Source organism: Schistocerca cancellata, chromosome 4 (assembly GCF_023864275.1).
Source record: "Schistocerca cancellata isolate TAMUIC-IGC-003103 chromosome 4, iqSchCanc2.1, whole genome shotgun sequence".
NCBI classification, from domain to species: Eukaryota; Metazoa; Arthropoda; class Insecta; order Orthoptera; family Acrididae; genus Schistocerca; species Schistocerca cancellata.
In genome coordinates, this window is record NC_064629.1 from 744,385,446 (window position 1) to 744,412,878 (window position 27,433).

At 37.0% G+C, this 27,433-nt stretch overlaps 1 protein-coding gene across 1 annotated transcript in view; it reads left to right on the plus strand.

Annotated features, from left to right (window-relative positions):
* Positions 1-27,433, plus strand: part of LOC126184555 (sodium-dependent transporter bedraggled) — a 745,492-nt gene that overhangs the window by 689,279 nt on the left and 28,780 nt on the right. The window contains exons 11-15 of the mRNA XM_049926982.1: positions 971-1,118; positions 8,020-8,196; positions 8,720-8,877; positions 9,878-10,100; positions 12,895-13,175. Of these exons, the coding sequence (XP_049782939.1) occupies positions 971-1,118; positions 8,020-8,196; positions 8,720-8,877; positions 9,878-10,100; positions 12,895-13,175 (987 nt within the window). The remainder of the gene's footprint in view (positions 1-970; positions 1,119-8,019; positions 8,197-8,719; positions 8,878-9,877; positions 10,101-12,894; positions 13,176-27,433) is intronic.

Consider the following 27,433-nt stretch of genomic DNA (forward strand, 5'->3'; position numbering starts at 1 on the left):
ACTACATCCAGCATCTCTACGATTGTCTCCATGGGAGAATAACAGCCTGCATTGCTGCGAAAGGTGGATATACACTGTACTAGTGCCGACATTGTGCATGCTCTGTTGCCTGTGTCTATGTGCCTGTGGTTCTGTCAGTGTGATCATGTGATGTATCTGATCCCAGGAATGTGTCAATAAAGTTTCCCCTTCCTGGGACAATGAATTCACGGTGTTCTTATTTCAATTTCCAGGAGTGTATTTATGTAAAGCTTTTAGTAGTAATACCAAATGGCAAAGGTTGCAAATTTTACAAATATAACATTAGAAACTTTCTGTTAATGAACAATATCAACTTCGTGTCAATAGGTAATGCATCCCCTAATTTTCACGGCGTGTAGTCAGTACAGGGTAACATATCAGTGTATAAATAATAAAAATGTATTGATGGAAAAATTGTGTCTGACAATCAGAAGATTCTACAAACATACATACATAGGAAATATATGATTTATGTTTATTTTTCCCCGCCTTCAACTCTACCACATACAATGCACTTAGCTTTCTGTTCTTATTAACTCTTGCATGATGTTTAGTAAGTAATCTCTGTCTTGCTTATTACAGTATCTTTCACCTTTAAGCTCTCAGGTTTTCAAATCCCATCTGGTGCATTCCCCAACAATTAGTCTTTCCTTCTCATGCTTTCCAGTAACTCTCTCCTGACCCAGGGTTCTGGACAACTCTCCCCATTTCCTAAACCTCGCCAGTCCGTTTCCTTCATCCCTCTTCCTTCCACGTCAACACTTCTGCCAGAAGCAGAAGCCACTGGCTTCATAAGCTTGTACAGTTATTTAACCTTTGTTTATGTTTTCTCCAGATGCCACTTAGTGAGTTGATTTTTTTCATGTTTTTTTTTTTAATTTTTATATGGTGATTTCAGTGCATAGTAAGCTTACTTATATACTAAAAGTTGTATTTTTTATGACTTCAGGGTCTCGGTGTAGCACTGTTAGCATCACAAGCTTTAATTGGAATCTACAGCATAGTTGGAGTGTCATGGATGTTCATCTACTTCCGTGACTCATTTATAACCAAACAGGACCAGTATCCGTGGGCTGTTTTTGAACAATATCGTCAAGGTAAGATACCATCTGCCTTATATGTCTCTCTGTTTCTATGATATTCATTAAGATCAGTGTTGATAAAGTTGAGGTTGTAAACTAGTTGTAATATACAGTCAATTTTTGTGAGCTGCTACGTGTGCACTCGCAAACAGTTTCCTGAAATGTGCTCTTAAAGCAGTGTGCAGTAATGTTCCTGCTTCTGTGTCAAGTAAATGTGTCTGTATGTATACTAATTTGTCATGTTTTGCCCTTCTGTAACACACAATGAATTGGAAGTGTACTGATTACTAACTCCATAATACTTTCATAATGGTAAAGTAAACTGTCCATGCATTTTTCATTTTTCTAGGACTTCTGCATCACTCCAGTTTGGTAGATGTCTTACAAATTGCTGAACAGATGATATATTTGTGAATGATGTATTGCCACTCATTTCTTAAATGAAAATCCCCAATTCTCAATTATGGAGGTTTATTTAGTAAACAGTCAATGAGTCAGAGTATAACTCTAGTACTCGTGCTATTAAACTTAACTGTAGTTGAACAAACATAACTCAAACATACACAGTGGAATACTATAATGGTATATGCTTACATTAATAATTTTATTTGTACTTCTAATTAACGTTCAGTGTGGTCTGACTGCAATACAAGTTATCTTGTTAATTCTATATCTGTACATTGTCAACAGTGGAGAGGTACCAAGTTCACTAGTGATGCTTTTGATACTACAGACAGTCCCAGTTTGCTTTGTTGGATGGTGGATACAATATGATAGATTTATGATAATATTCATATCAGCTAATGTTCCATCATAATACATAAAAATGAATAAGGCATATAATACATCATCAGAATAATAGTTACACATACATGATGAATTGTAAAATTAAACTTTCATGGCTGGGAAGGTCACAGTTAATAAAATATTGTTAAAATATTGTGGGCTATTATGTCATTGTTGGGTGAATTTTCTATTGAAACATAGCATTTCATCCGCATCTACGGAGGACAATTTCAAGGGGAATTGTAGCTTCTTTGAATCTTTTTGGAGAAGGGTCCTTGATTTTCTTTTATGTAGAGGAGAGAGTTGAAAACATAGTGGCTAAACATTCTCATTATTCCCAGCTACTTGAAAATGGGTCTACAGTCATCTGATTTCTTACTGGAAGATATTATTCATACAGCCTTCTTTTGTAGGAGCAATATGTTTTTGCTTCTAGTAGAGTGCCTCCACAGCAGCACTCTGTGTGTGATGAGGCTGTGAAACAGTGCATAATATACTGAGATTAAGTACTGATCTGTTATCACAGTTGATCTTCCTGAGGAGGTAAATTACTCTTCAGAGATTAGAACACACATATGCAGTATCTTCAGTCCACGTCAGCTTATTGTCAGCTGTGGTTCCCAGGTGTTTGACACTACCAATACTTGCTATGAGTCCATAGTCAGCAAGGCTGCATAATATTTTATGAGTTTTTATCTTTATTTAATTTGATCTTGTTTGCTTTGAACCACTTTTAGGCTACTTCAAATGAAATATCAGCTTCCTTTAGTGCCTCAGCTGAATGTCTACCTTTACTCATTAAAAGAGCTAGGAACTTAAGACATTGACAAATATTAAAAAGAGCAGAGGCCAAATACAGACCCCTGCTGTGCACAGTGTTTAAGTGCCATTTCACAACACGTCACTCCCTGGATACAAACACTCTGTCACCTGCCTCTTAGATAAGATGACAGAGTCTCAAAGAGACAGAGTATCACCTAAGACAAGGCAGGAAAACTTCCAATTTCACAGTTGCTTGTGCATCGCTATGTTTTTTGCGTGGCTGTCTTAATGCTCTTTTTACCTCAGCAGAAGAATTACCATTGTTAAGCCATGCATTAGTGAGATGTTTCAATTCGATATTCACAAATGTTCCTTGCTCTGTCCAGCAATGTTTTTATGATGCTTCACTTTTGTTGTGGGTGGTGGTTCAAATCTCTGTTTAGCAAAGACCCACCCACAATCTACACCAGGACCCAAACCACCATCAACAACAAAAGTGAGACATCATAAAAACATTGGTGGATAGAGCAAGGAATATTTGTCAGTCAGAGCTGCTTGACATGGAATTAAAACACCTCACTAATGCATTGCCTAACAATGGTTATTCATTCACTGGAGTAAAATGACCACCACACAACAATCGTAGCAGTGCACAAATGCCTGTTGTGAAATTGAAAGTTTTCCTGCTTTTCGTTAAGGACATTGCTGACCACATAGAAACATCTTGGTAGAATAGAACACAGCAGTGATCGACAAACCCACAAAGAAGATACAGGACTAAAATTGGCCAAAGATGCTCACAAACTGCTGGAGAAACCAGAAGTTTATAGGACTCCTGTGTAGTTGTGGGGAGCTATATATTGCAAGCTAACATCCAAAAGATGTTTGGGCTCACATGCAGGTCCTCTCTGTCGAAATGTCTTGTCTCAAACTCATCTAGGGGTTGAATCGCACGTGACATATTACACGCCCTAAATTAGACACTTGTCACTCTTTGGTTAAATTGTCTGGCTGATGGCATATTTGCAAAATACAAAGTTAACATAACATATAATAACAGTAATAATAATATTGGGAACTAAATTAGTGACTCATAGATGATGTAGGCCACATAGTTGTGATTTGGTTAGAATAATGTTTATTCAGAAAGCAAACTAATAGTGAAAGTGGTCGTATTTAGAGTTACTGTTACACTCGAGCACATACCCATTTGACACAGTTCGATCATTCACAGTGTCATCACTAAAAACAAGTTATCTATGCAAAAAGTTAGAGTTCACACCAGGCGCACGGCTGCTCACTGCTCAGAGATAAACTCCTGCAATACTACATAATGCGAAATTTTCTAAGTTGTTTCACTTCCTAGCTGCCTAAAGACCGACTGTCTGGTTTTGCACCTCAGTCCGAACTGTACCATTTGGTGTCTCCAGCCGAACTGTCCGCTTTGGCATCTGGACCAGCACTCCCTCTGCCTATCCCCAGCCATGTATACCATGTGCTGAATATCCTCACTCAACCGACTAGGGAAGTTCCATTTCCTGAAGCTGTCCATCTGATTGGCTACAGCTTACTCTACATTCTTTTACATTTTAAGATATTTAAATAATCAAAGCTTAACCACTTTAACAAGTAACAATAATATCCATTGTTAAATTCTTTTACGTAAAACCAATACAATTTCATTCTTAACTTTGAATGTCATGACCAGTAGCCTTGCACAAATATGCTTTCTGATAAATAAATAAAGAACAAAAGTAACTATTATGCACTAAACTTTAAACAAATATTCCATTACCTAATGATTCAATAAGGTGTCATGCTGTCATCATTCAATGAGTTTTGTGTGGAGCAAATGATGATCTCATGCTTAACTGAAAATATTGGTAATTTAAATTTACTATATCTTTTAAACAAATAAAGTTACAGAGTTGATATTTACATTTGTCATTTTAATGATGTGCTTCTATATGAAATGCTGATTTTTAAGATCGACCAGAGCATTCAGATTTTAGGATTCACATCTTTGTTACAAAACTTGTTAATTTCACTTTAAAAGTAAATCCTAAACTATTATAGATATGATAAATATTCAAGTTTTATTGGGATCACTATGAAAATTTATGGAGGATGGCAGATTAAAATTACTGTGGCTTCATTTCCTGCACTACTACAGAATTAAATAGTTTTCATAATTGTTTTTCTTTATGGCCAATCTTAGCTCTGTCATATTTAACACTGCTACGTCTCCTCGGCCACAAATGGCTTCTACTGTGTTTCCCTATGATGTAGGTTCTCATCTGTCTTGCTCGCACACTACAGTGCTTAGGCCTCAATAGACAATAGATGCCTGTGTATTTCCCCATCTTGTGGTGAACCTGTGCCCTTTGTGGCACGGTCCTTGACGACAGGGTTCGTTTCACAATTCCTGTAGGCTGACTCTTTTGGCCATATATTTAAATGAGAGCACAATGCTTCTTAGCACACAATATGGATACAACAAAAAGAACAGTCAGCAAACAACTAGAAGAGCTCAGGGGCAACATGTAGGAGGGGAGAGACTGACTGATCAGCTGTTGTAGAGCATGCTTTGCTCCCAGATGACCACCACATTCATTTCGAAAGGACTCAAGTAATGGCAGCCACATGAAGGTACTATGAAAGGATGTAAAGAGAGGCCACAGAAATTTTAAGCACCCTAGGAATTTCAGTAGGAAGGAGGGCATGGAATTGAATGATATCTGGATGCTGGTGCTGTAGATGATGTGTTTGAGGCTTCCACCATGGGGTGGTAGCGACAGTGGACAACAACCAGTTGTTGCATCCAGGTATTCAAAGCATGTGACATCACTCCACTTCACAGGAGTACATGTAAATGGAATTTTGCTGCAGTCAGTAGTGTGCCAGGGTGTGAACTGGACATTTGCAAAAGTTTTGATCCCCCTTGGAAATGTCCTTTGCAGATGGGGGTGAAGTTTTGTGTTATGGAAAATCCATCCTACATGTCATAATAGCTCAGAGTATTTTGTTAATTGTGATACACTATGAAACATTCATGTTGGAAATATCTTAATACGTGACAAAAAATAATTTATATTTATTCTTGAACTAATGAAATATCCCATTTACATTATACAATAAAACTACACACGTGCAGAGTCATTCATGATTAAAAAATCACTGATTGAGTTGAATCCATTTTGCAACAGGTATTCTTTTAATTTGCTCTTGAATTTGTGTTTTAAGAGCAACATTTTTTATGTCTGTAGGTAGAGCAATGAGGATTTTCATGCCTGAGTAATTTACTCCTTACTGCACAAGGGTGAAGTTTTTCCGGTAACTATATAGATTCTGTTTCAATCTCATACTGTGGCCATGATATGTACTATTTGCTTTGAAAGGGGAGTAGCTTTTTAATGAAAAATACAATAGAGAGGATATACTGAGATGTCACTGCAAGAACTTGTAGTTTCTGGGACATATTTCTGCAAGTGTCTCAGATGAACACCACTCATAATGTGTATAACTCTCTTCTCAGCAACAAAGTTTTTCTCTCTCTCTCTCCAGGGACTGAATAATGTTGTTACCTCATGCTGACTGTCAGCTACAACACAAGTTGCATAATTAATATGGAGATAACCACAACTTATCCGGATTGTAACCACAAATACCTTCCTGTGTGGCTGATGTTACTAATACATGCAAATTCTATGGTATTCGCCTTGGTAGTGGGTATAAAGTCCTGGCCTTGGACGAATTTTTAATCACCATAATTTGACCAGAAAGGGGAGTAGAAGGAGATGTCTGTAATTCAGGTTCACTGACCTGTATGACACTCCAAACATCTCCACTGTTTCACAGAGTATGAGGTGTGTTCAAAAAGTTAGGTGACTTTATATTTTTATGAAAAAATATTTATTTATTCATCAATATTCATGTTGTCCCTTTCAAAGTAATCTACCTCAGATACAATACACTTGCGCCAGTGCTTCTTCCAAACCTCGAAGCACTTCTCATAAGCACTTTTTGGGACAGCCTTGAGTACTTCCAATGATGCAGTTTTTATTTACTCAATTATTGAAAATCTTCATCCTTTCATATGTCTTTTCAGTTTTGGGAACAGGGAAAAGTCACAAGGGGCCAAATCCAGTGAATATGGTGGCTGAGGCATGATTGTCGTGTTGTTTTTGGCCAAAATATCTCTCACAAGCAATGATGAATGGGCAGGTGCATTGTCGTGATGCAAAAGCCATGAATTGTTTCCCCACAATTCCAGAAATGTTTTGCGTATTGCTTCTCACAAACATTGCCTAACATCAAGGTTATACTCCTTATCGATCAAACGACCTGGAGGCAAAAATTCATGATGCACTATGCCACGATAACTGAAGAAAACAGTGAGAAAACTTTGACGTTTGATCAAAATTGACGTGCTTTTTTCGGTCTTGGTTCTCAGGGATGCTTCCATTGGGACAATTGGGCTTCGGTTTCAATGTCATAACTGTAAACCCCTGTTTTGTCACCAGTTATGACCCTTTTGAGCAAATCAGGCTCATCATTGACATCACTGAAAAGCTCCTGAGTGATGATCAAGTGATGGTTCTTCTGACCAAAATTGAGAAGTTTTGGAGCAAACTTCACTGACACATGCCTCATGCCCAAAACATCTTAAAAAAGTGCATGACATGAGCCGACCTATATGCCAACATCCTCAGCAACTTCTCTTACAGTAATTCGATGATTTTCCAAAACCATTTTCTTCACATTATCACCTCTTGTTGATGTGCTGGGTTGTCCGGAGTCAGGTTCGTCATTACCATCTTCTCGGCCATCTTGGAAGAGCTTGTACCACTTGTAAACATTTTTTTTTTACTTAGAGCAAACTCATTGTATGCCACTGTCAACATGTCAAGTGTTTTAGAGCACTTGATTCCATTTTTCGCACACAATTTGATGCAAATTTGTACAAAAAGAAAGAAAGAAAGAAAGAATTGATAATTGAAAGTACATTGCCCGCGCAATTTGAAAAGTCAACTTACGTTTTGAACAGCCCTCGTATATGCATGATGGTATACATCTGTCGTATGTAAATGTTAAGCTCAGTAACTCCTTTGATAACATTTAAGAGTAGTAGGCTACAGCTCAACACCATGGCTCATCCTCTGCCTCATTTTCAACTCATATTCGTCAAACTATTCTATTACACATCAGTTAAAAATGTTAAGTATATTTCACACTCTCTTGTTAACTAAGCTGTACCATTATTTTTTGATCTGATTTTATCTGTAATAGGACACATGATTACTTTATTTAAAATGTAAGTAATATTTATGAATAATGTAATAACTGAAGTGTTTCATTTTCTTCCCAGAACCACAAATAAATGGTACTCACAAACTTGAAGAAACAGTACCTGACTACCTCAATGGAATGGTCCTTCAGAGACAAAGTCTTGTCTCTCCAGATCCTTCATTTGGGCACCTTAAATTCCAAGTTACATTCAATTTGGCTGTGGTCTGGATGATAGTATTTGTTTCTTTAAGCAAAGGTCAGTTCGCAAATTTCATTAAGCAGTGTAACATATTTTGAAGAGAAATTATGTTGACTGTAACATTGCTCAAAAGGGCACAAAACAAATTTTGTACTGCACATGCTTAGTAATAAATAGTCCTGTATTTATAATAAGTAAACACAGTAAACAGAGACTATATACAACAATAGCTTTCTATTTTGTGAATGGAAATGTTGGAGTAATAATACATAGAATAGCAAAGAATGATATCATTTGCATAGATGCATGATTTATTAGGATAACTGCTATGTTTTAGTCTGTGCAAGTTCATAATAGAAATAGCTTCAGTGATTACTTTGATTTACAGACATCAGAATATCTATGCCAAACAGATAAGAGAACTTACGCTGATGTTCAAAAATATTTTGGTTTGCTGCACAGCCTCCTTACTCCAGTCTGATAGATTTTTATTTTAGTATAAATGAATTACTTATAGAATCAAAGGCAAATGTCATCTAATAACTAAAGTATTGTTTTTTTCTTTAAAAATTTCTTTCAGGCCTTAAATCATATGGCAAAGTTGTTTATGTCTTCTCATTGTTTTCTGTTCTTGGGATGTTGATACTTTGCACAAAAATTCTTGGTCTAACAAATACTTCATCTGGACATAAGGTTTTCCCAGAAACAGTATGGAGTGAATTTTTCATTAACACAAAGGTATGTACCTCTGAAAATAGGATTAATGCCTATCCTTTTTATGCTAGGTAAATTTATTTTTTCTTTTACTACTGAAGTGAACTGAAAATTTCTTTTCTTTTTTTGTGAAATACGAAAGCTCTTGCATTTAATTTTGATTTATAACATTGTCACCTCATTAACTCACCAATCGTTCAAAGTGAAAAGTAATTAATATTAATAAAACAGTTTTCTGTGTCAGTCACTTATTTATTTTGCCAATAAATAAGTGTATGGACACAAAACCATTTTATTTATATTTATCAACAGTTTCAGCACTCATGATGCCATTCTTTTATGAACAAAATATTCAGATTTATATTAAGCTCTCAGTATGTTGCTAACAATCTTAATTCCTGTATGTCTGTCACATTATAACAGTTAGTCATTATCTAAAATAATTGAGAAATGAATAATAATCTAAGGACATACTGTCACTTACTGCACTAAGAAAATGTATTGGTACAAAATTGGTCATTAATCAACTAATAATTGGAAGAAAAGTTTGCTGCACAGAAGTGTGTAATGAGAATAATATGTGGTTTCCAGTTGTTTAAATAGTTGTGCATAATGACAAGAGCCTCAGAGTACATTTTCTTCCTTATGATGCTTGTTGCCAACAACATTAGAGTTCAAAAATGATAGCAAAATTCTAGAAAAAGAAGTTATCTACACAGTTCATTACTCAGCCTTAGAGAGATGTGATAGGACATAAAATGCAGTTATGCTACATTCATGTTACATATAGAGGCAGAAAATGACAGTTATATTTTTCATCCATATTTATGTAAATTTGCTCATGTACTCAAATACAGCAAGCACCTACTCTTACTGTAGTCGCACAAAAGATAGAACTCGTGCTAATTATACTCATATGTGAGTGCACACACACTGTCAGTAAAATTATTTGAATGCTTTTCTTCTTTTTCTAGAGTGTGAATTTGCAGTTCATATTTGCCATTGTAAATGATTACTTTTTCAGTGCTGGGTGGCTGCTACAACAGAGGTTTTCTATACATGGGGTTTGCTGGGAGCTGCTGTCATGCAGATTACGTCTCACAATCAGCACAAACATCTCCTTCACCGAGACATCAGCATTGTTATTATTGTCACACTTGCAGTTTTACTGCTCTCAGCATTCCTTGCTAACACTTGTGTTGAACTGCTAGCAGCTAGTGGCTACACCTACATTCCAAGTTCATTTGGTAAGTAAATATTCACTTGTGCAGAAATTTGTACAAAACACAAATGCACTGAATAACGACAAGATTTTTAACAAGCAGATGTACTGGAGAACTGTAATTTCAAGTCCTTTCTACAGTGGACAGTGGATATCATACAGCTAAGAACAGTTTTCAAATAATGGGAAACCCACTATGAATGTTGTTATGAGGTAGCCCATGTTACACTGAGGTGACGAAAGTCCTGGGATAGTGATAGACACATTTGCAAATGGCAGTAGTATCACATACATGAAGTATAAAAGAGCATTGCACTGACAGAGCTATCGTTTGTACTCAGGTAATTCGTGTGAAAAGGTTTTTGGTGGGGTTATAGTCACGTGGCAGGAATTAACAAACTTTGAATGTGGAATGTTAGTTTGAGCTAGAGGCATGGGACATTCAATTTAAGAAATTGTCAGGGAATTCAATATTCTGAGATCAAAAGTGTCAAAGAGTGTGACAAGAATACCAAATTTCAGGCATTGCCTCTCACTGTGGACAAAGCAATTCCCTATGGCCTTCACTTAACTACTGAGAGCAGCAGTATTTATGTAGAGTTGTCAGTGTTAACAGACAAGCAATACTGCACGAAATTAGTACAGTAATCAATCTCAGATGTACAACAAATGTGTCCATCAGGACAGTGTGGCGAAATATGGTGTTAATGGGCTATAGCAGCAGAAGAGCGATGCGAGTGCCTTTGCTAACTGCATTACATCACCTGCAGTGCCTCTCCTGGGGTTGTGATCATATCAGTTGGACCCTAGATGACTGGAAAACTGTGGCATGGCCAGATGAGGCCTGATTTCAGTTAGTAAGTGCTGACGGTAGTGTTAATGTGTGGCGCAAGTCATGGTCCCAAGTTGTCAACAAGGCACTGTGCAAACTAGTGGTAGCTCCTTAATGGTGTTGGCTGTGTTTACACGGAATGGACTAGGTCCTGTGATCCAACTGAATCAATCATTGACTGAAAATGGTTATGCTCAGCTACGTGCAGACCATTTGCAGTCACTCATGGACTTCATTTTTATGGATGACAATCTACCGTGTCACTGGGCCACAACTGTTTTCGACTGGTTTGAAGAACATTCTGAACAGTCATTTATGGGACATAATCAAAAGGTCAGTTTGTGCACAAAATCCTGTGCACTGGCAACACTTTCACAATTATGAATAGCTATAGAGGCAGCATTGCTCAATATTTCTGCAGGAGACTTCCAGTGACTTTTTGAGTCCATGCCATGTCGAGTTGCTGCACTACGCCAGAAATCATAAATGAACAGCAGAATGTATAGAATAAATTTTACAACTTCTTTAGGTATTGTGCTAAACAGTCATCACAGAAGAAATGGAAATAAAATAGTTTATTCCTACCAAAGTGACAGTTGTATTGTATCTTGATCCAGAGATATGATTGTGATGACAGTGTTGGATCTAGAGAGTGACTGTCTCATTGTGAACAAAGTAAGGAAAAGAGAAGATTCTAAGAAGTGAAGTGAAGAATCAGTGTATGGTATTGGGAAAGCAGCAGCAAATGTCAGACCAATTGATGAACACATTTTGAAACACGCAAATCAGGGATGCTGGCAGAAAACATGGTCTGTAATGAGGAGTAAGAGAACTGAGCTAAAAGTGACCAGAAGATGGTCAGTTTGGGGAAGCAAAGAAATACACATAGATGTAGAGGAAACAAAAAGAGAAGCATATGATCATTTTTGTGTGATGATTAGGGTGAATTGTGAGGGAAGAATGTGGCCTCAGTAATATCCAGGTGCTGCAAAAAACAACCAGATGTTTGAACTCAAAAACAAATCACTCATGTAGAAAATTAACTACTGATTGATAGAGAAGCACTTATAAAATATTTGTATGTGTGTCTCTGTATTTTTCTTTAGAGTTGCCATATGCTTGTTGTCATCAGTGTGTAAACATCTCCCAAGATGAGTAAAAGTAGATACTTGGTCACGTATATACACCTGTCCACTACTCAACACAGTTTCCTAGACAAGTTCTGTCCTTGCCAAGTATTGTATAATTTGTTTTGTTCTATCAGTACTTGGCATGTAAAAGGTGTAGATGAAGAGCCAAGTCCAACAAAACTGGTGTCCACAAAACACTGACCTCTATGACAGTGAAGTTAAAGTGGAATTCTTATTATTATGATTCGTCAGTGGCAGCTGAGAATATCCTGTAGCAGAGGATCCTATTTATTGGTGACCATTCATTCTCACAGACATTTCTTAAAGAACTGTATGTGGATAGAGCAGAATGGTTGATATTCATTAAAAATTAGGTGCTTTTGAGGTTCAAAAGATTAATGTGATGCACATGGATCAGCATTGAAATTAAGGACTATAGTCTGGTGAGACCTCTAAACAGTCATGACTCTCATATTTTGGAAATAAGTGAATGCATCAGAATGCTGTTACTTATGTTGTACCATTGATCTGTAGATAGTGTAAGGTGAAAACCAATCTGTTATTCCAACTATTTCATAAATCCAAAAATTTTATTATTATTTTTATCTGTATGTCAAGTCCTAGTGGTGTGTTGTTGGTTGTGATAGTAAAAACACTAATGACTCACTTGACATAGTGATATAAAAGTAAAGACTGTAGTCACCATGAATGTAAATTTATATCAGTTTTGAAAATGCTAGTGGAAGTGAAGCTCAATGAGTGTGTGAAATCAGTATTTTAACATAATTATATATGGACTGCCATGTGCTAAATTTAATTTAGTTTTTTAATTTGTAATTTTCCGTTATTTTTCACAGAACAATTAGGAACTGTGACATTCCTTCAAGCTGAAGGTGCACCACCACATCCAATATTTGCAAGAACACCTGTGCGCTACATGTCTCATAGCATATTTATACTTGGGTCTCGTGTTCTGCTTCCTGGTATGGATTCAGCAAGGGAAAGTGGTTATCAAGTGCTGAGACTAGCAACAGAGCTAGCGCCAGCAACATTTGCACTTATGGGCTCTGAACGAGTCTCACCTTTTTGGGCAGTGCTCTTTTATTTTGTTTTGATAACATTTGGAATTGCTCAACAGGTAAGGACAAAAACTAAAAACTAACATATTTATCACTTTATGCTTCAAAACACATACTTATTCTCAAGGTAAGAGGTGAATTACAAATAGAAACTTTGTTAGGTCTTATCCTACAAACTCAGTCACTGACAAAACCACAGTCACCCATTTCATTGATGGTGCTCACCTTTGACTTTGTCTTTTAAGCTGTGCCTCTCAGTATATTGATGTAATAAATTTTTTATTGTTCCCTCAGGCCAGTAAAATCCATTGATCATGGACAGTGCTAGATTTATTCAACTGGTTCCTATCAAAAGTTTGTTTAAATAATACACATGCAGAGCTACATTTTATAAATCTCATCAAGTGAAATGAAGAGATACAGAAAATGTCAGAGATATGAAATGAAATAGATTTCTGTTAATAAGGGCCTTTGCACTTTTTTGTAACTAATTCACTTAGGTAAAGTCATTGGTAGTTTGTGTCTCTTCTCTTGATCATTGTAACAAGCTGAAATCAATCAGTGACAGAAGTACAGTTCCAATAATGTAGCCCATACAGTATGTAGTGTTGGATATTAGTCACTTGTAATACCACTTTTGAAATATGAATGGTTGATGGCCAGTTCAGATTTCATAGTACACTTTTAAATACAAGTAAAGGAACATTACAAACTGCTCTTCATTACAGCTCTATATGTCTATGCTTGGTGAAATAACGGGCAGTTGTTTGGGGTGGCAAAAGGATTATCAACATAATAGTTGCAAGATTAATCACTATTTTGGGTGACAGAATAATTTCTCTGTGATAACACACTGTTTCTCGAGTAGACCAAAAGACATAAGAATTAAATGAGACTGTGGAGTGAAAGTATGTTTGCATTAGTTAACACTGTCTGTTGCCACATTTGATTGTTACCGTAGCAGCATACCGTTATCAAAGTTACTCAGAGTCAGAAAAGTCGAATGCAGGTTCACAATGTGAATTAATTACAGGATACTGTCATTGAGTTAATAAGTTACACATGGCAGGCAGGGTTGTTGCCATTTAACCTGACCTACAAAACCATGCATTTTCAAACCAATGTAAACAAAGCCAAAAAATAAATTAATTAAACCCAACTATATTTAATAATGAAAATATAATTAACATATAAAATGTTACATAGTTAGCCTTACAAAAATTAGAAAGAGCCATGGCTGAAAATTTTTATGACCATATATTTAACACCATCGGCATATAATTTGGTGCTTTGTATTACAATTTTTAATCAAGATTTGTTTCTAGTGTTGTGTGCGTGGCAATTGAGAATTCTTTGTAGGATTCCTAAATGCTGAGCTACAAAACTAACAATTCCATTATATAAAGATATGGCAGTGGCAGGATTTTTAATGCTTTAAACAGTGGTTTACAGTGTTCAGTTCTGTTTTCTGATGCCACTATTCTGATCATTGTTTTTGTAATTTGAAAATTCTAGGTCTATTGGATTCAGAACTATTTCCCCAGAAAATTAGGCCATAGCTCATAATGGACTCAAACAGACCATAGTATACAAGCTTCAAATTGTCAATGTTGGCTGAATCTCATATTGGTCTGAGCAGGTAGCACATTTTGCTGAGCTTCTTTGCAACTGTCTCTACATGCAGTTGCAATTTTTGTGTACTACTGACAGTTAGTCCAAGGAATTTTTACACTGACAATTTCGTCTTTGCCTGTATAAATGTCTAAATTGAAGGGGGTAATATTCTGCCTTGTGTCAAAGTTCATGCTTACAATTTTCTGAGTGTTTATTAGCAGTCTGTTTGCCTCAACCAAGATTTATGTGACAGGTGATTTCATTGACTGTTTCTTGAAGTGTTTCTTCTCTGTTGGAAATTAAAATATTTGCATTAGCAGCATACAAAAATGAACAAGCATTAGGGATGTTTACTGGGAGGCAATTGATGAACAATATGAAAAGGACTGGGCCAAGAATAGACCCTTCAGGACACCATAAGCTATATTTATGGTATCTGACCTGCAAAAGGTAGCATCCTTGGGGTTTCTGATGTTTACATATTTCTCCTTTCTCTTGGATAGCTACTGAACCAGCTGTGGGCAGTACCCTTTATGCCAAATTTCTCTAGTTTTATGAGGAGCAGCTTATGGTTGACCATATCAAATGCTTGGATTGATCAAGGAATATACGAACAACAGGTTGTTTACGACTTGAGCAGTTCTCTAAAAACTCCTACTGTGTATTTATGGTTGACCTATATTTGCAAAAACCATATTGAGAAGATGTTATAATGTTGCTGGAGTTCAAAAAGCATTCTAATCTTATGGAAACACAGCATTCAAAAATTTTTTTAAATGCAGATAATATTGCAATAGGCCTACAATTGTCCATGGCAGTTTTCTCTCCTTTCTTGTACAGTGGTATAATTTTAGAAATTTTTAACTGGTCAGAAAATGTTCCCTCCTCAAAAGAGGCATTAATGATATTAGACAGAGGCCTACAGATGAAACTGGAACACTTTACAAGTAAAAAGCAAGGTACCATATCTTGACCAGCAAGGAGTATTTGTTTTTATTCTTCTCCTTATGATATCCTCTATTTCACAAGGTGTTGTTAGGGATAGGAAAAAAAGAGTTCAAGAGAATATCATTGTTAGGATGAGTGTGAACAGTGTTTGAACAGGCAATTAATACATTTTTTGAAATTTCTGAAAAATATTTGTTAAAATCATTACCAATTTTATGTATATTTTATGTTTTTTGTCCTTCTATGTTCAACTTAAATTTATCCTCTGTGGTTCTCTTTCTTCCAGTTTGGTTGTTTATTATACTCCATACTGTCTCACATTTTTTAGAGAAGTTCCTAAAGAGATTATCGTTGTGAGCCTTTTTTGTTGCTTTAATGACACTTATATAAGTATTTTTGTAAGTACAAATTGAGTTCTGCCAACTTACCACTATCCACTTTGCTAGCTCTGAGCAGTAACCTAATTTTTTCTGAGGATATTTTAATGCCTTTTGTAATCCAAGAGTTTTTCTTTTTGTGAGTCACAAGTATGATTTTCTGTCGGACGTGTGGAAACAGGAGAGGCCACATGCATGTTGCTATTTCGTCTAGTGAATCAGGTGGCTTGACCATAAAAAATTTTCATTTATGGCTGGTGCTTTGTTTGTTCTTGTTGATCTTCTTGAGCTCCTGTTGCTGCTGGTTGAAACTGTACACTCAGATGGAAGGTGAATACCTGACACCCAGTGTAATGCTATTTGAGGACTTGCCTGTTTTGTTAGTTGGGCTCTTGATTTCTTGGTCCTGGAATAGCAGCAAGTCTCAATTGGAGTTTCTTCTGTTCTTCTTAGTGGTGGTTTTTCATTTTCTGTTCCTTTGATTGAAGTTTGTGGGAGTTTTAGTGATGGTATTTGTTTTTCTATTGGACTTGATGTGCATTTTTTAGGAGTTGTCTCAGTAATGATGGAGTCATGAGGTTGCATTGAAGTTGAATGTAAATCTTCTATTGAAGTTGATGTAGTTTCATTACTTGAATCAGTGATTTGAGGGCCCACTGTACCCATGCCATCAGGTGCTGGAAGGGGAGTAGGTCAGAAATTTGGATCTGTGCAGTCAGCATTAATTGCTTGGCAAACTTTTTCACTGATATATGATTTACTATTTCCATTGAGATGTTGCCCATGATTATTAAACAATTCCCTGTTCATATTTTCAGTGAACGAAAAGTTTACATTGGGAGATGCAGCACAGATTTTTTTAGCAGCCTATTTGTTTTAGCTAGTTCTTTATTCACACACGTGATCAACTAGGTCATACCCATGTGGAATTCCCTTGACAATAATCTTAAAATTACCTGTACCTTTTAAGTATTCTGTTAGTCTATGAGTGGCCTCTTTTGCTTTGTTTCTATAAATGTCATTTGCACTTGCTACTAGCACATTATATTCATCATTTTGTTCTCATAAGCCTAGATGGTTATTTATGCCATTTTTCATGACTTCATGCAAACTTGCAGAAGGTTTCACAAAACCTGTTGCATTGTTGCATTAGTTAGCTTCTAAGACCTCGACATTTGTGCTAATGCTCTCCCATGACTATCAGAATAAACTGAGATGCTGCAATTTTTCAACAGAGATTTTCCGTTGTGTATAACATAACTGGTTACAATGTTTACTGTTTTGTTTACCTGGACTGATTTGGGACTAATTTATTCCCCTCACATTTCCTGGAATTTATGCCTCTGTAGGCAGTACTAGGCCTGCCAAAACTTTGAAACTATTTCCCACTGGTGTGTTGTAAGTGATAGAATCAGGCGTGTGGCCTGTAAAGATTATCAGGTGTTGTTGCACTTGTTCTTTGCTGCCTTGACTGTTTCATCTCTCAAAGCCACTGATTCATCTTCTATTGCATTCCTTTCTCCTGCTCTAGTCAACTGTTGTCTAATGGTATAAACATTTCAAAGAGGGTCGACAAGATGATCAAGGCTACAGCCACCCTGGACACCCTAGCAAATCAGTTACTTATGACAATGTGGAGGAAGTGAAGAAAATGGTTCTGAATCACCATCATAGAGATTGCTAATGATGCTGACATTTCCTTTGGCAAATAAACGACATCGCATAAACACAACTCAGAAATTGCCAAATAAAGTGGACAGTCATCCAGAACTTCTAAAGAAGATTATAATAGGTGACAAAATATGGGTACACTGGTATGACAGCGAAACAAAGGCCCAGTCATCCCAATAGAAACTGCCTGAAGATCCACCCCCTTCCCCCCCCCCCCCCCCCAAAAAAAAAAAGTTCAATCACCTGTGAAGCATGTGAAGATTCCTCTCATTCATTGTTCTCTTTGATTACAATGGTATAGTGCATGATGAGTTCCTGCCTTATGGTCGTATTGTCAGTAATGAATACTACCTAGAAGTTACATGGTATTTGCGTGAAGCAGTCCAAAGAAAATGACCAGACCTGTAGCAAAACCAATCATGGAAATACCATCACAATAATGCTTCTGCTCACACTTCAATGCTTGTTTGTGATTTTTTGGCAAAAAACAAATCCATTATGTTGCCTCACCACCATATTTGACAGACATGGCCCTCTGCAACTTCTTACTGTTCCTGAGGCTGAAGAGAACCATGAAAGGGCAGTGTTTTGTCACCATTGATGAGATGATAACAGAATCACTGAATGAGCTGAATACCATAATGATAAGTGGGTTCCAGAAGTACTTCTGAGATTGGGAAGAGTGCTAGCTCCAATGTATTATATCTGAAGGGGATTACTTTAAAAGGGCTAAAGTTGTTGTCAATGAATAAATAAAAATTCTTTGAGAAAAAACAAAAATTCCTGCTATTTTATTTTCACATCTCATATACAGTCTTCTTTCATGATTCCTAAACAAAGTGTTAGTGATGATAAAACTATCAGGTGAATTCCTCTTTCATTCCTTTCCCCCAGCAACTATTTTCCTTTTCTTCCTTTTCCTACTATCAAATTCCTTTCCCCAACTGCAATTAAATTTTAATCTCCCTTAACTATCTGAATAATTTCCTTTGCCTCCTCATACATTTTTTTTTTTCAATCTCTTCATTATCTGTGGAGCTAGTTAGCATATAAAGTTGTACTACTGCAGTGAGTGTTGGCAATATGTCTATCTTGACTACAATAATATGTTCACTGTGCTGTTGGTAGTAGCTTACCCACATTCCTATTTTCTTATTTATTATTAGGCCTAGTCCTGCATTACCCCTATTTGATTTTGTATTTATAACCCATTAGTCACCTGTCCAGAAGCCCTGTTGATCCTGCCACTGAACTTCATTAGTCCCCACTATATCAAACTTCAACCTATCCATTTCCCTCTGTACATTTTCTAACCTTCCTGCCCAATTAACGGATCTTTCATACCATGCTCTGACCCATAGATTGCCAGTTTGTTTTTCCTGATTACGACATCCTCCTGGGTAGTCCCCACCCAGGAATCTAAATGGGTGACTGTAACATTAAAGATCAAGACATTAAAAGAGAATCAGCAAGCTAGGCTTAAGATTATTTGTTTACTGTTCAGAAAAACATTACATCAGCCACAATGCAGCTCCACTGTGACTACTGTTTCAGCCATAGATTACTTTTTTGCTGTTCATAAGCAGCTGTAAATTGCCATGGCTGCTGTAAGTTGAATGAAAGCTGTACTGAATGGATGTGTTGGGCAGGTATTAAAAGTAGTATCCTCTCCTTTGGATACTCCCACCTCTGCAAGAGACACAGGACATCAATGTTAACTAACCTGTGAGCAGCATGCGAGGTTGATGGGCCCTATACAGGGGATGCAGCAGCCAGGGAGAACTCAGGGTACTGCAACCATTCCCCAACTGACAAATTTGAGGTGCAGTCTCCCACTAAACCAAAACCTGAGCCTATGAGATACACTTCAGCTGTCAGGGGGCCGCCTCTGTCCCATACTGGGAAAGCAAGTGCAATGGTCTGTTAATTGTCAGCAGTTAGAACATGTGGCAAATAATGGTACTCCTTAGACAGCAAAGGACAAAAGAATGAGCACCTTTTTCATTCAATGTGTGTTCCTAGAAGCCTCATTTGACGTGTTGCTCTAATGGTGTGGAGGCAGGAACAGGTTGCAATCATCTGCACACATGATTCCTGTCATCTGGGGTGCCCAGTCATCCTTGGATCAGTCCACCAACTGCTGGAGAAGGTTGAGGACATAAGCCTTGCTCACAGTATTTCTGTGTAATACGTAGTCCACAGCATTGTTCCCAGAACTGATTGTGGGTCCATGAGTCTGAGCTGAGTAGAAGATTTGAACCAGACTCTTTCAAGATTGTGTGCCAAGCTAGGATATGACTTCCTGGACATGAACCATTGACCTGAGAACTGTATGGTCCCTCTAAGTGGTCTGTGCACTGTACACCAGAGGCTGCTAGTCAGATAACTGACTGTGTGCACAGTAGGAACAAAAATTTTTTTATAGATCATATGGCTCTTCATTGTGCCTAGATAATAATTACTGTAGGTGTCCCTGAAATGTTAGTGTAAGGTCGAAGAAATTGCCCCTTCAGATGACACTGCCAAAGCATTCTCAACAAAGTCCCATAGTTTGAAGCACATGTAAAAAACTGCAGCTCACATAAACTAGGTATAGGAAACTGCATAAAACCCAAAACTGGCAGCATTGAGATTTTTTGGAGCAAATATAAAAGTTTGTTGAAAGGATAAATAGTGGGCAATGGAGTTTGTGTATTTGATGCTGTAGATATGAACAAAGCAAAAGCAGAAATACAGTGAAATATTTGTCAAGTTGTATACAGAATTTGAAGTTGAGTTAGCCCATATTTTACCATAGTATGCCATAGATTCCTCAAACCAAAAACTGCGTCCAGTGGTTGGAAGAAAGCACAAGTCACATCCATCTACATGGATGCAAGCAAAAGTGTCTGCAAAACTTCTGTCCAATATCTTTGATTTCTAAATGTTGTACAATCTTAGAACATATTCTGAGTTTATACATAATGAGGTACTGTAACACATTGATCTCCCTCGTAGCAACCAGCACAGATTCAGAAAACATCAGTCATGTGAGATGCAATTCACATTTCTCTCCCATTACATCCTAAATGCTGTGGACTGAGACAGTCAGGTGAGTGCAGTATTTATTGACTTCTGTAAAGCATTTGTCTCAGTTTCACATAAGCGCTTATTTGTGAAAGTATGGCAGCATGGGTATGGCAAATTGTGACTGGGTTGAGGATTTCTTCATGGGAAGTATGCAGCGCATTATCTCATAGGGGGGTCATCAAAAATCTAAAAGTAGGTTCAGGCTGTGTCCAAAAAAAATATGTTGGGACCCTTCCAGTTCATACTGTATATTAATGACCTGACAGAGAGTATTAATAGAAACTTCAGACTTCTCACATATTATGTGGGTATCTATAATGAAGTTCCATCTGAAAATACCTGTTCAAATATTTAGTCAGGTATTGATAAGATTTCAATCTAACACAGACTGGAAATTTGCTTTACAGGTTCACAAATGTAAAAATGTTTACTTCACAAAACAAAAACACAGCATCTTATGGAAGCAATATCAGTCAGTCACAACTGGAATCAGTCAACTCATAAAAATACCTGTGTGTAACATGGTGTGGGAATATGAAATGGAATGATCACTTATGCTCAATCATAGGTAGAGCATGTGTCAGATTTCCATTCATTTATAAGATACTAGGAAAATGCAGACTGTTTACATAGGAGACTGTCTACAAGTCACTTGTGCATTCCACAACAGAATATTGCTCATGTGTGTCGGACTATACCAGGTAGGACTAACGGGGGATATTGAATGTATACAAAGAAGGGAAGCACAAATATCACAGGTTTCTTTTACCCATGACAGAGCATTACAGGGATGCCATAAAACCTGAATTGGTAGATTTAGGATAAATGCCAATTATACTGCTAAAGCCTACTTACAAATTTTCAAGAAGCAGTATTAAGTGCAGACTCTAGGAATATACTACAGACACCTTTGTATTATTCTCTTATGGATCACAAGGACAAGATTAGACTAATTACACTGAGCACAAAGCCATTAAGCAGTCATTCTGCCCACTGTCCATATGAAAATGGACAACGAAGAAATCTTAATATGTGATACAATAGATAGTACCCTCTGCTATGCACTTCACAGCTGTTTGCAGAGTATGGATACACATGTCTGCAAGATATATGTGTACAAATCCTACACATTTCTAATTACCTTTTTTGTGCAGTCATGTGCAGGGTAATACTGTGATGATGTTACAAACTTGCAGGTGTGATGGAGAAGGGTAAATGTATCAGTCTGAGGTAAAGAACCCAAGTTCAGAAATGACCATATCAAAAGGTGGAACAGATGTTATCCATGAAAAGTGCATATGCAGGAAAGTGAGAATTGACTTTAATGCACTACAAGAACTATTCTCTGAACATGACACGAGGTCTGAAGTCAGCAGGGGTCAAAGCATGCTCTGTGTGTGTTTGGTAAGGTTGTAGTTGCATTTCCCATAATACTTCCCTCACACTACTGTGCAAAACATTTACTTCAAGTGTTATTGATAGTGCTGATTACAAGCACCTCATCCACTCAAACAAGCACTGCATCTTCTGAGTCAGGAGTCTGTGTAGTTTGTTGTTCTTCTCGATTGTTGTGCTGTGGTACCAATTGCCCTGTTTCACTTAATTGTTGGTACATTCTTGGAAACATGGTGTGAGCCACATGTTTTCTACATGGATATTTGGTCCTGTACAAGCTTTCCATTTCTCTGCATGCCCATACATGAAAATCATATCCGTAAGTTCCATCACCAGGTACACATCTATTTGGTTAGGGCTAATTGACGTTAGTACTTTAGCTCATAAACACTGACTGCATTCTACTACGGTACTGATATTGTACACCTGGATTGCTCATTTCAGTACACAGTATGCCATCTCCATTGGATTCATTGAGTTATTATCCCACTCTCTACATCTAAGTCCTTGTGAGGATTGCCTGCCATACAGTTTTGGCCACAACAGTACCAATATATGTACTCCACTGTCAGAGGTATAACTTTCATCTCAGTTATTGCTGAACCACTGTCCCTTGCCTCAAACTGATACATTTACCCTTCTCCATCACCCCTGAAAGCTTGTAACATCATCACAAAATCACCCGGTATTTTTGTGTAAGTGAGAAATTACCCCAGAATGTTATCCTGTAGGACATCAAAATATATGCAAAATATATCAGTTTAATGGTTTTTATATCCCCAAAGTTGGCAATTAGTTATATGGCAAAAGCAGCTGAATGTCAAAATTTTAGGTGGTCTGCCAAATAGTTTTTCCAGTTTAAATATTCTTTGGTGTGCTGACCAAAGAATTTGTATTATTCTACCATAGTTATAGTATATCGTTCCTATTCTTTGTTAAAAGGAGATCGGGTATTTTGAACAGTACTACACTAGGTTAACTGTGTTAATTCAATGTTTAAAGCATGCCTGTTTGAACAAAATCATTTAATAACATTAATAGAAACATAATTAACTCTTTTCCCTGTTGATGCTTCTTTGCTTCACTTGAGAAAATTGTTGTATCATCTTCAAAAAAGGCTAGTTCTGCCTCCTGCTCTAAGTAAAATGGAAGATCATTGACACAGAACAAGAATAGTAATGGGCTTGTGGAATGCACCTAGTGATTTCTTTCCATACCAAAGAAGTGGCATCCCTCTTTGTATTAACTAAATATCCTACTCTAGTATTCTGTGTAATGTTTCTTAAATAGGGATTAAACCAGCCTTGCACTGACCCATGTATTCCATAAAACCTTAATTTCTCTGACAGAATGCTATAATTGACACAACTGAATGTCTTTGATAAGTCACATAAGATCTTGGCTTGTGATATTTTATCATTTAATAATTTAATTATGTGCTCAGTCATTGTATAAATTGAAGCCTGATTAGAGCAATTCTTCTGAAATACAAACTGTGGTCAATTAAGTATCCTACTACTAAACAGGTGGGTGACAATCCTTGAATATACCACTGTCTTAAAAATTTTGGAAAATACCAGTAGTAAGCTTAGCTGGTAGTAATTGGCATATGTGGAATCACCTTTCTTATAGAGAGGCCAGAAAATGGCATATTTGGTTAATTATATGATTTAGAATATTATGCATTAGAGAGCCACACATTTTAGTCTATTATTCGAGATGTTTCAACTTCATATGAACTTTTATTTGTGAAGGACGTGAAGCTTTTCAATCCTTTGGGTGGGAATGTACAAGCAATTTCAATTTCATTAAATTTCTGTTGCATTACTTCCTTAGTGTAGTCAGTGAGTTAATGCACTTACTAAAAGACTGAAATATGCAATAATAATACCATTTATAAAAAAGTGGACATATGCAAGTGGCCTCTTCCTCTATCTTCCTTCTTTCATGTTTTCACCTATTTTTTTCCAGGTAACTTATAACAAAATGTTGAACCACTTTTCTGACAATGACTTTTTATCACCTGCTCAGTTTGACCCCTGTAAATGATTCTCTACAGAGAAAGCATTTTGTAACCTCATCAACTTAGTTCTGGTAGAACTAAACAAGAAAGATTGCCCTGTTATCTTTTGTGTAGTGTTAATAAGGCCTTTGATTGTCTATATTATAAAATCCTATAACCAAAACAAACATTATGGTGTTAAAACCATCATCCTTGCATGAATGGAGTAATGTGTTAACAATTTACCAAAGAATGAATTAAAAAACTGTGATGGTTACTGATTGTACAAGTATACTGATAAAAGTCCTAAATGGAACTTTACAGTGCCATACATATCCAGCAGGATAGGGAAACATTCTTATAACTGGATCACAGTGAACAATCACAGCAAGCAGGCTAACTGTTAATCTTACAAAAAGTCATGTTATGCAATTACAGACAAATAAAACTGATTTATGGATGTAAATATCAATGAGTACTCACTAAATGAAACTCCCTGTGTGACCAACTTGAGGTCAACAGATATACTGGATTCATACAACCTTGAGTGCAGCAATACAGAATTTCACTACTTGGACCACTATTGTCAATCTGTTGACTATAAGGGTATAAACACAGCAGAAGCAACCAATTTTATTGAACAGAAATGGATCCTGAGTGAACATAATACAAACTGCCTTGAACATAAACTAGCCCAGGAGGAATGTAGCAGGGTTTCCTGTATAAGGTAAAAGGCACAAACAATAAATCGGATGAATTCTATGAAACAATTTTGAGACATTGTAATAATTGTTGCCCAGTTAAAGATTTTAAAAATACTCTAACACATAGAAAGAATCCAAAACTGAAACTAACCAGTAGTCTGATTAAACTCAACCAGAATGTTCATGTCCTCTTCTTACTTTACAAATTTAAAAAGGATATCATTCTCCAGGAAAAGTATTGCAAAGCCAGAAAACTGTTTCAGACAGAGCTTTCAAATTTCAGGAAGTAGGTTCGCAGCAATTCAGTCATTAAATCTGACAATGTCAGTAAAGCATCTTGGTAGCTTATTAATCAATACTGGAAAGCACCATCAAATGTGAATATGGAAGAAATAAGCACAGTGCACGAGGGAAAATTAATAGAAGATCTGAGGACAATCTCCGACATTTTAAACAAATATTTCATCACTCTGTGTGGTATCCCAGCACAACCTGTTGACCAAAACAGTCAGATAAACATTTGGTCACCCCAAGGTATAAACTTTGAATTCAGAACTGTAAGTGAACACAAATTAAGTTGAATAATCAACGCGTTAAAAACCAAGCACTCAACTGGCTGAGATGAGATAGCTAGTGCCCCATTTAAGAAGTGTCACAAAGAATTAGTTAAACCTATTACCTATCTCATTAATTTCTGTATTAGGGAAAACACCTATCCAGGCTCATTAAAAATTTGCAGTCAAACCGGTATATAAGATAGGATCCAAAAAACAGGTTGAAAACTTTAGGCCATTTGAATATGTTTTGCTTTCACAACTCAGTGATTATTTCACAAAAAATAATTGACCCTAGAAACACAACATGGTTTCAGGAAAGACCACAGCACCATCACAACAATATCTGAATTTTTACATAGTGTGATGAAGGAAATTTCACAACGTGCATATTCATTGATCTTACTAAACCATTTGATTCAGTTAAACATGGCCTATTAATAAAGAAACTTCAGGCATACAGCTTAAAAGATTCAGCAATACTATTTCTGACCAACGACCTGTCAAACCAGAGGCAGTTGCACAAAGATAAACAAAAACAAAAATTACGCGAAGCGAAATGTAGTGTGAGGAGGGCTATGCGAGAGGCGTTCAATGAATTCGAAAGTAAAGTTCTATGTACTGACTTGGCAGAAAATCCTAAGAAATTTTGGTCTTATGTCAAAGTGGTAGGTGGATCAAAACAAAATGTCCAGACACTCTGTGACCGAGATGGTACTGAAACAGAGGATGACGGACTAAAGGCCGAAATACTAAATGTCTTTTTCCAAAGTTGTTCCACAGAGGAAGATTGCACTGTAGTTCCTTCTCTAGATTGTCGCACAGATGACAAAATGGTAGATATCGAAATAGACGACAGAGGGATAGAGAAACAATTAAAATCGCTCAAAAGAGGAAAGGCCTTTGGACCTGATGGGATACCAGTTCAATTTTACACAGAGTACGCGAAGGAACTTGCCCCCCTTCTTGCAGCGGTGTACCGTAGGTCTCTAGAAGAGCGTAGCATTCCAAAGGATTGGAAAAGGGCACAGGTCATCCCCGTTTTCAAGAAGGGACGTCGAACAGATGTGCAGAACTATAGACCTATATCTCTAACGTCGATCAGTTGTAGAATTTTGGAACACGTATTGTGTTCGAGTATAATGACTTTTCTGGAGACTAGAAATCTACTCTATAGGAATCAGCATGGGTTTCAAAAAAGACGGTCATGTGAAACCCAGCTCGCGCTATTCGTCCACAAGACTCAGAGGGCCATAGACACGGGTTCACAGGTAGATGCCGTGTTTCTTGACTTCCGCAAGGCGTTCGATACAGTTCCCCACAGTCGTTTAATGAACAAAGTAAGAGCATATGGACTATCAGACCAATTGTGTGATTGGATTGAGGAGTTCCTAGATAACAGGATGCAGCATGTCATTCTCAATGGAGAGAAGTCCTCCGAAGTAAGAGTGATTTCAGGTGTGCCGCAAGGGAGTGTCATAGGACCGTTGCTATTCACAATATACATAAATGACCTGGTGGATGACATCGGAAGTTCACTGAGGCTTTTTGCAGATGATGCTGTGGTGTATCGAGAGGTTGTAACAATGGAAAATTGTACTGAAATGCAGGAGGATCTGCAGCGAATTGATGCGTGGTGCAGGGAATGGCAATTGAATCTCAATGTAGACAAGTGTAATGTGCTGCGAATACACAGAAAGACAGATCCTTTATCATTTAGCTACAAAATAGCAGGTCAGCAACTGGAAGCAGTTAATACCATAAATTATCTGGGAGTACGCATTAGGAGTGATTTAAAATGGAATGATCATATAATGTTGATTGTCGGTAAAGCAGATGCCAGACTGAGATTCATTGGAAGAATCCTAAGGAAATGCAATCCGAAAACAAAGGAAGTAGGTTACAGTACGCTTGTTCGCCCACTGCTTGAATACTGTTCAGCAGTGTGGGATCCGTACCAGATAGGGTTGATAGAAGATATAG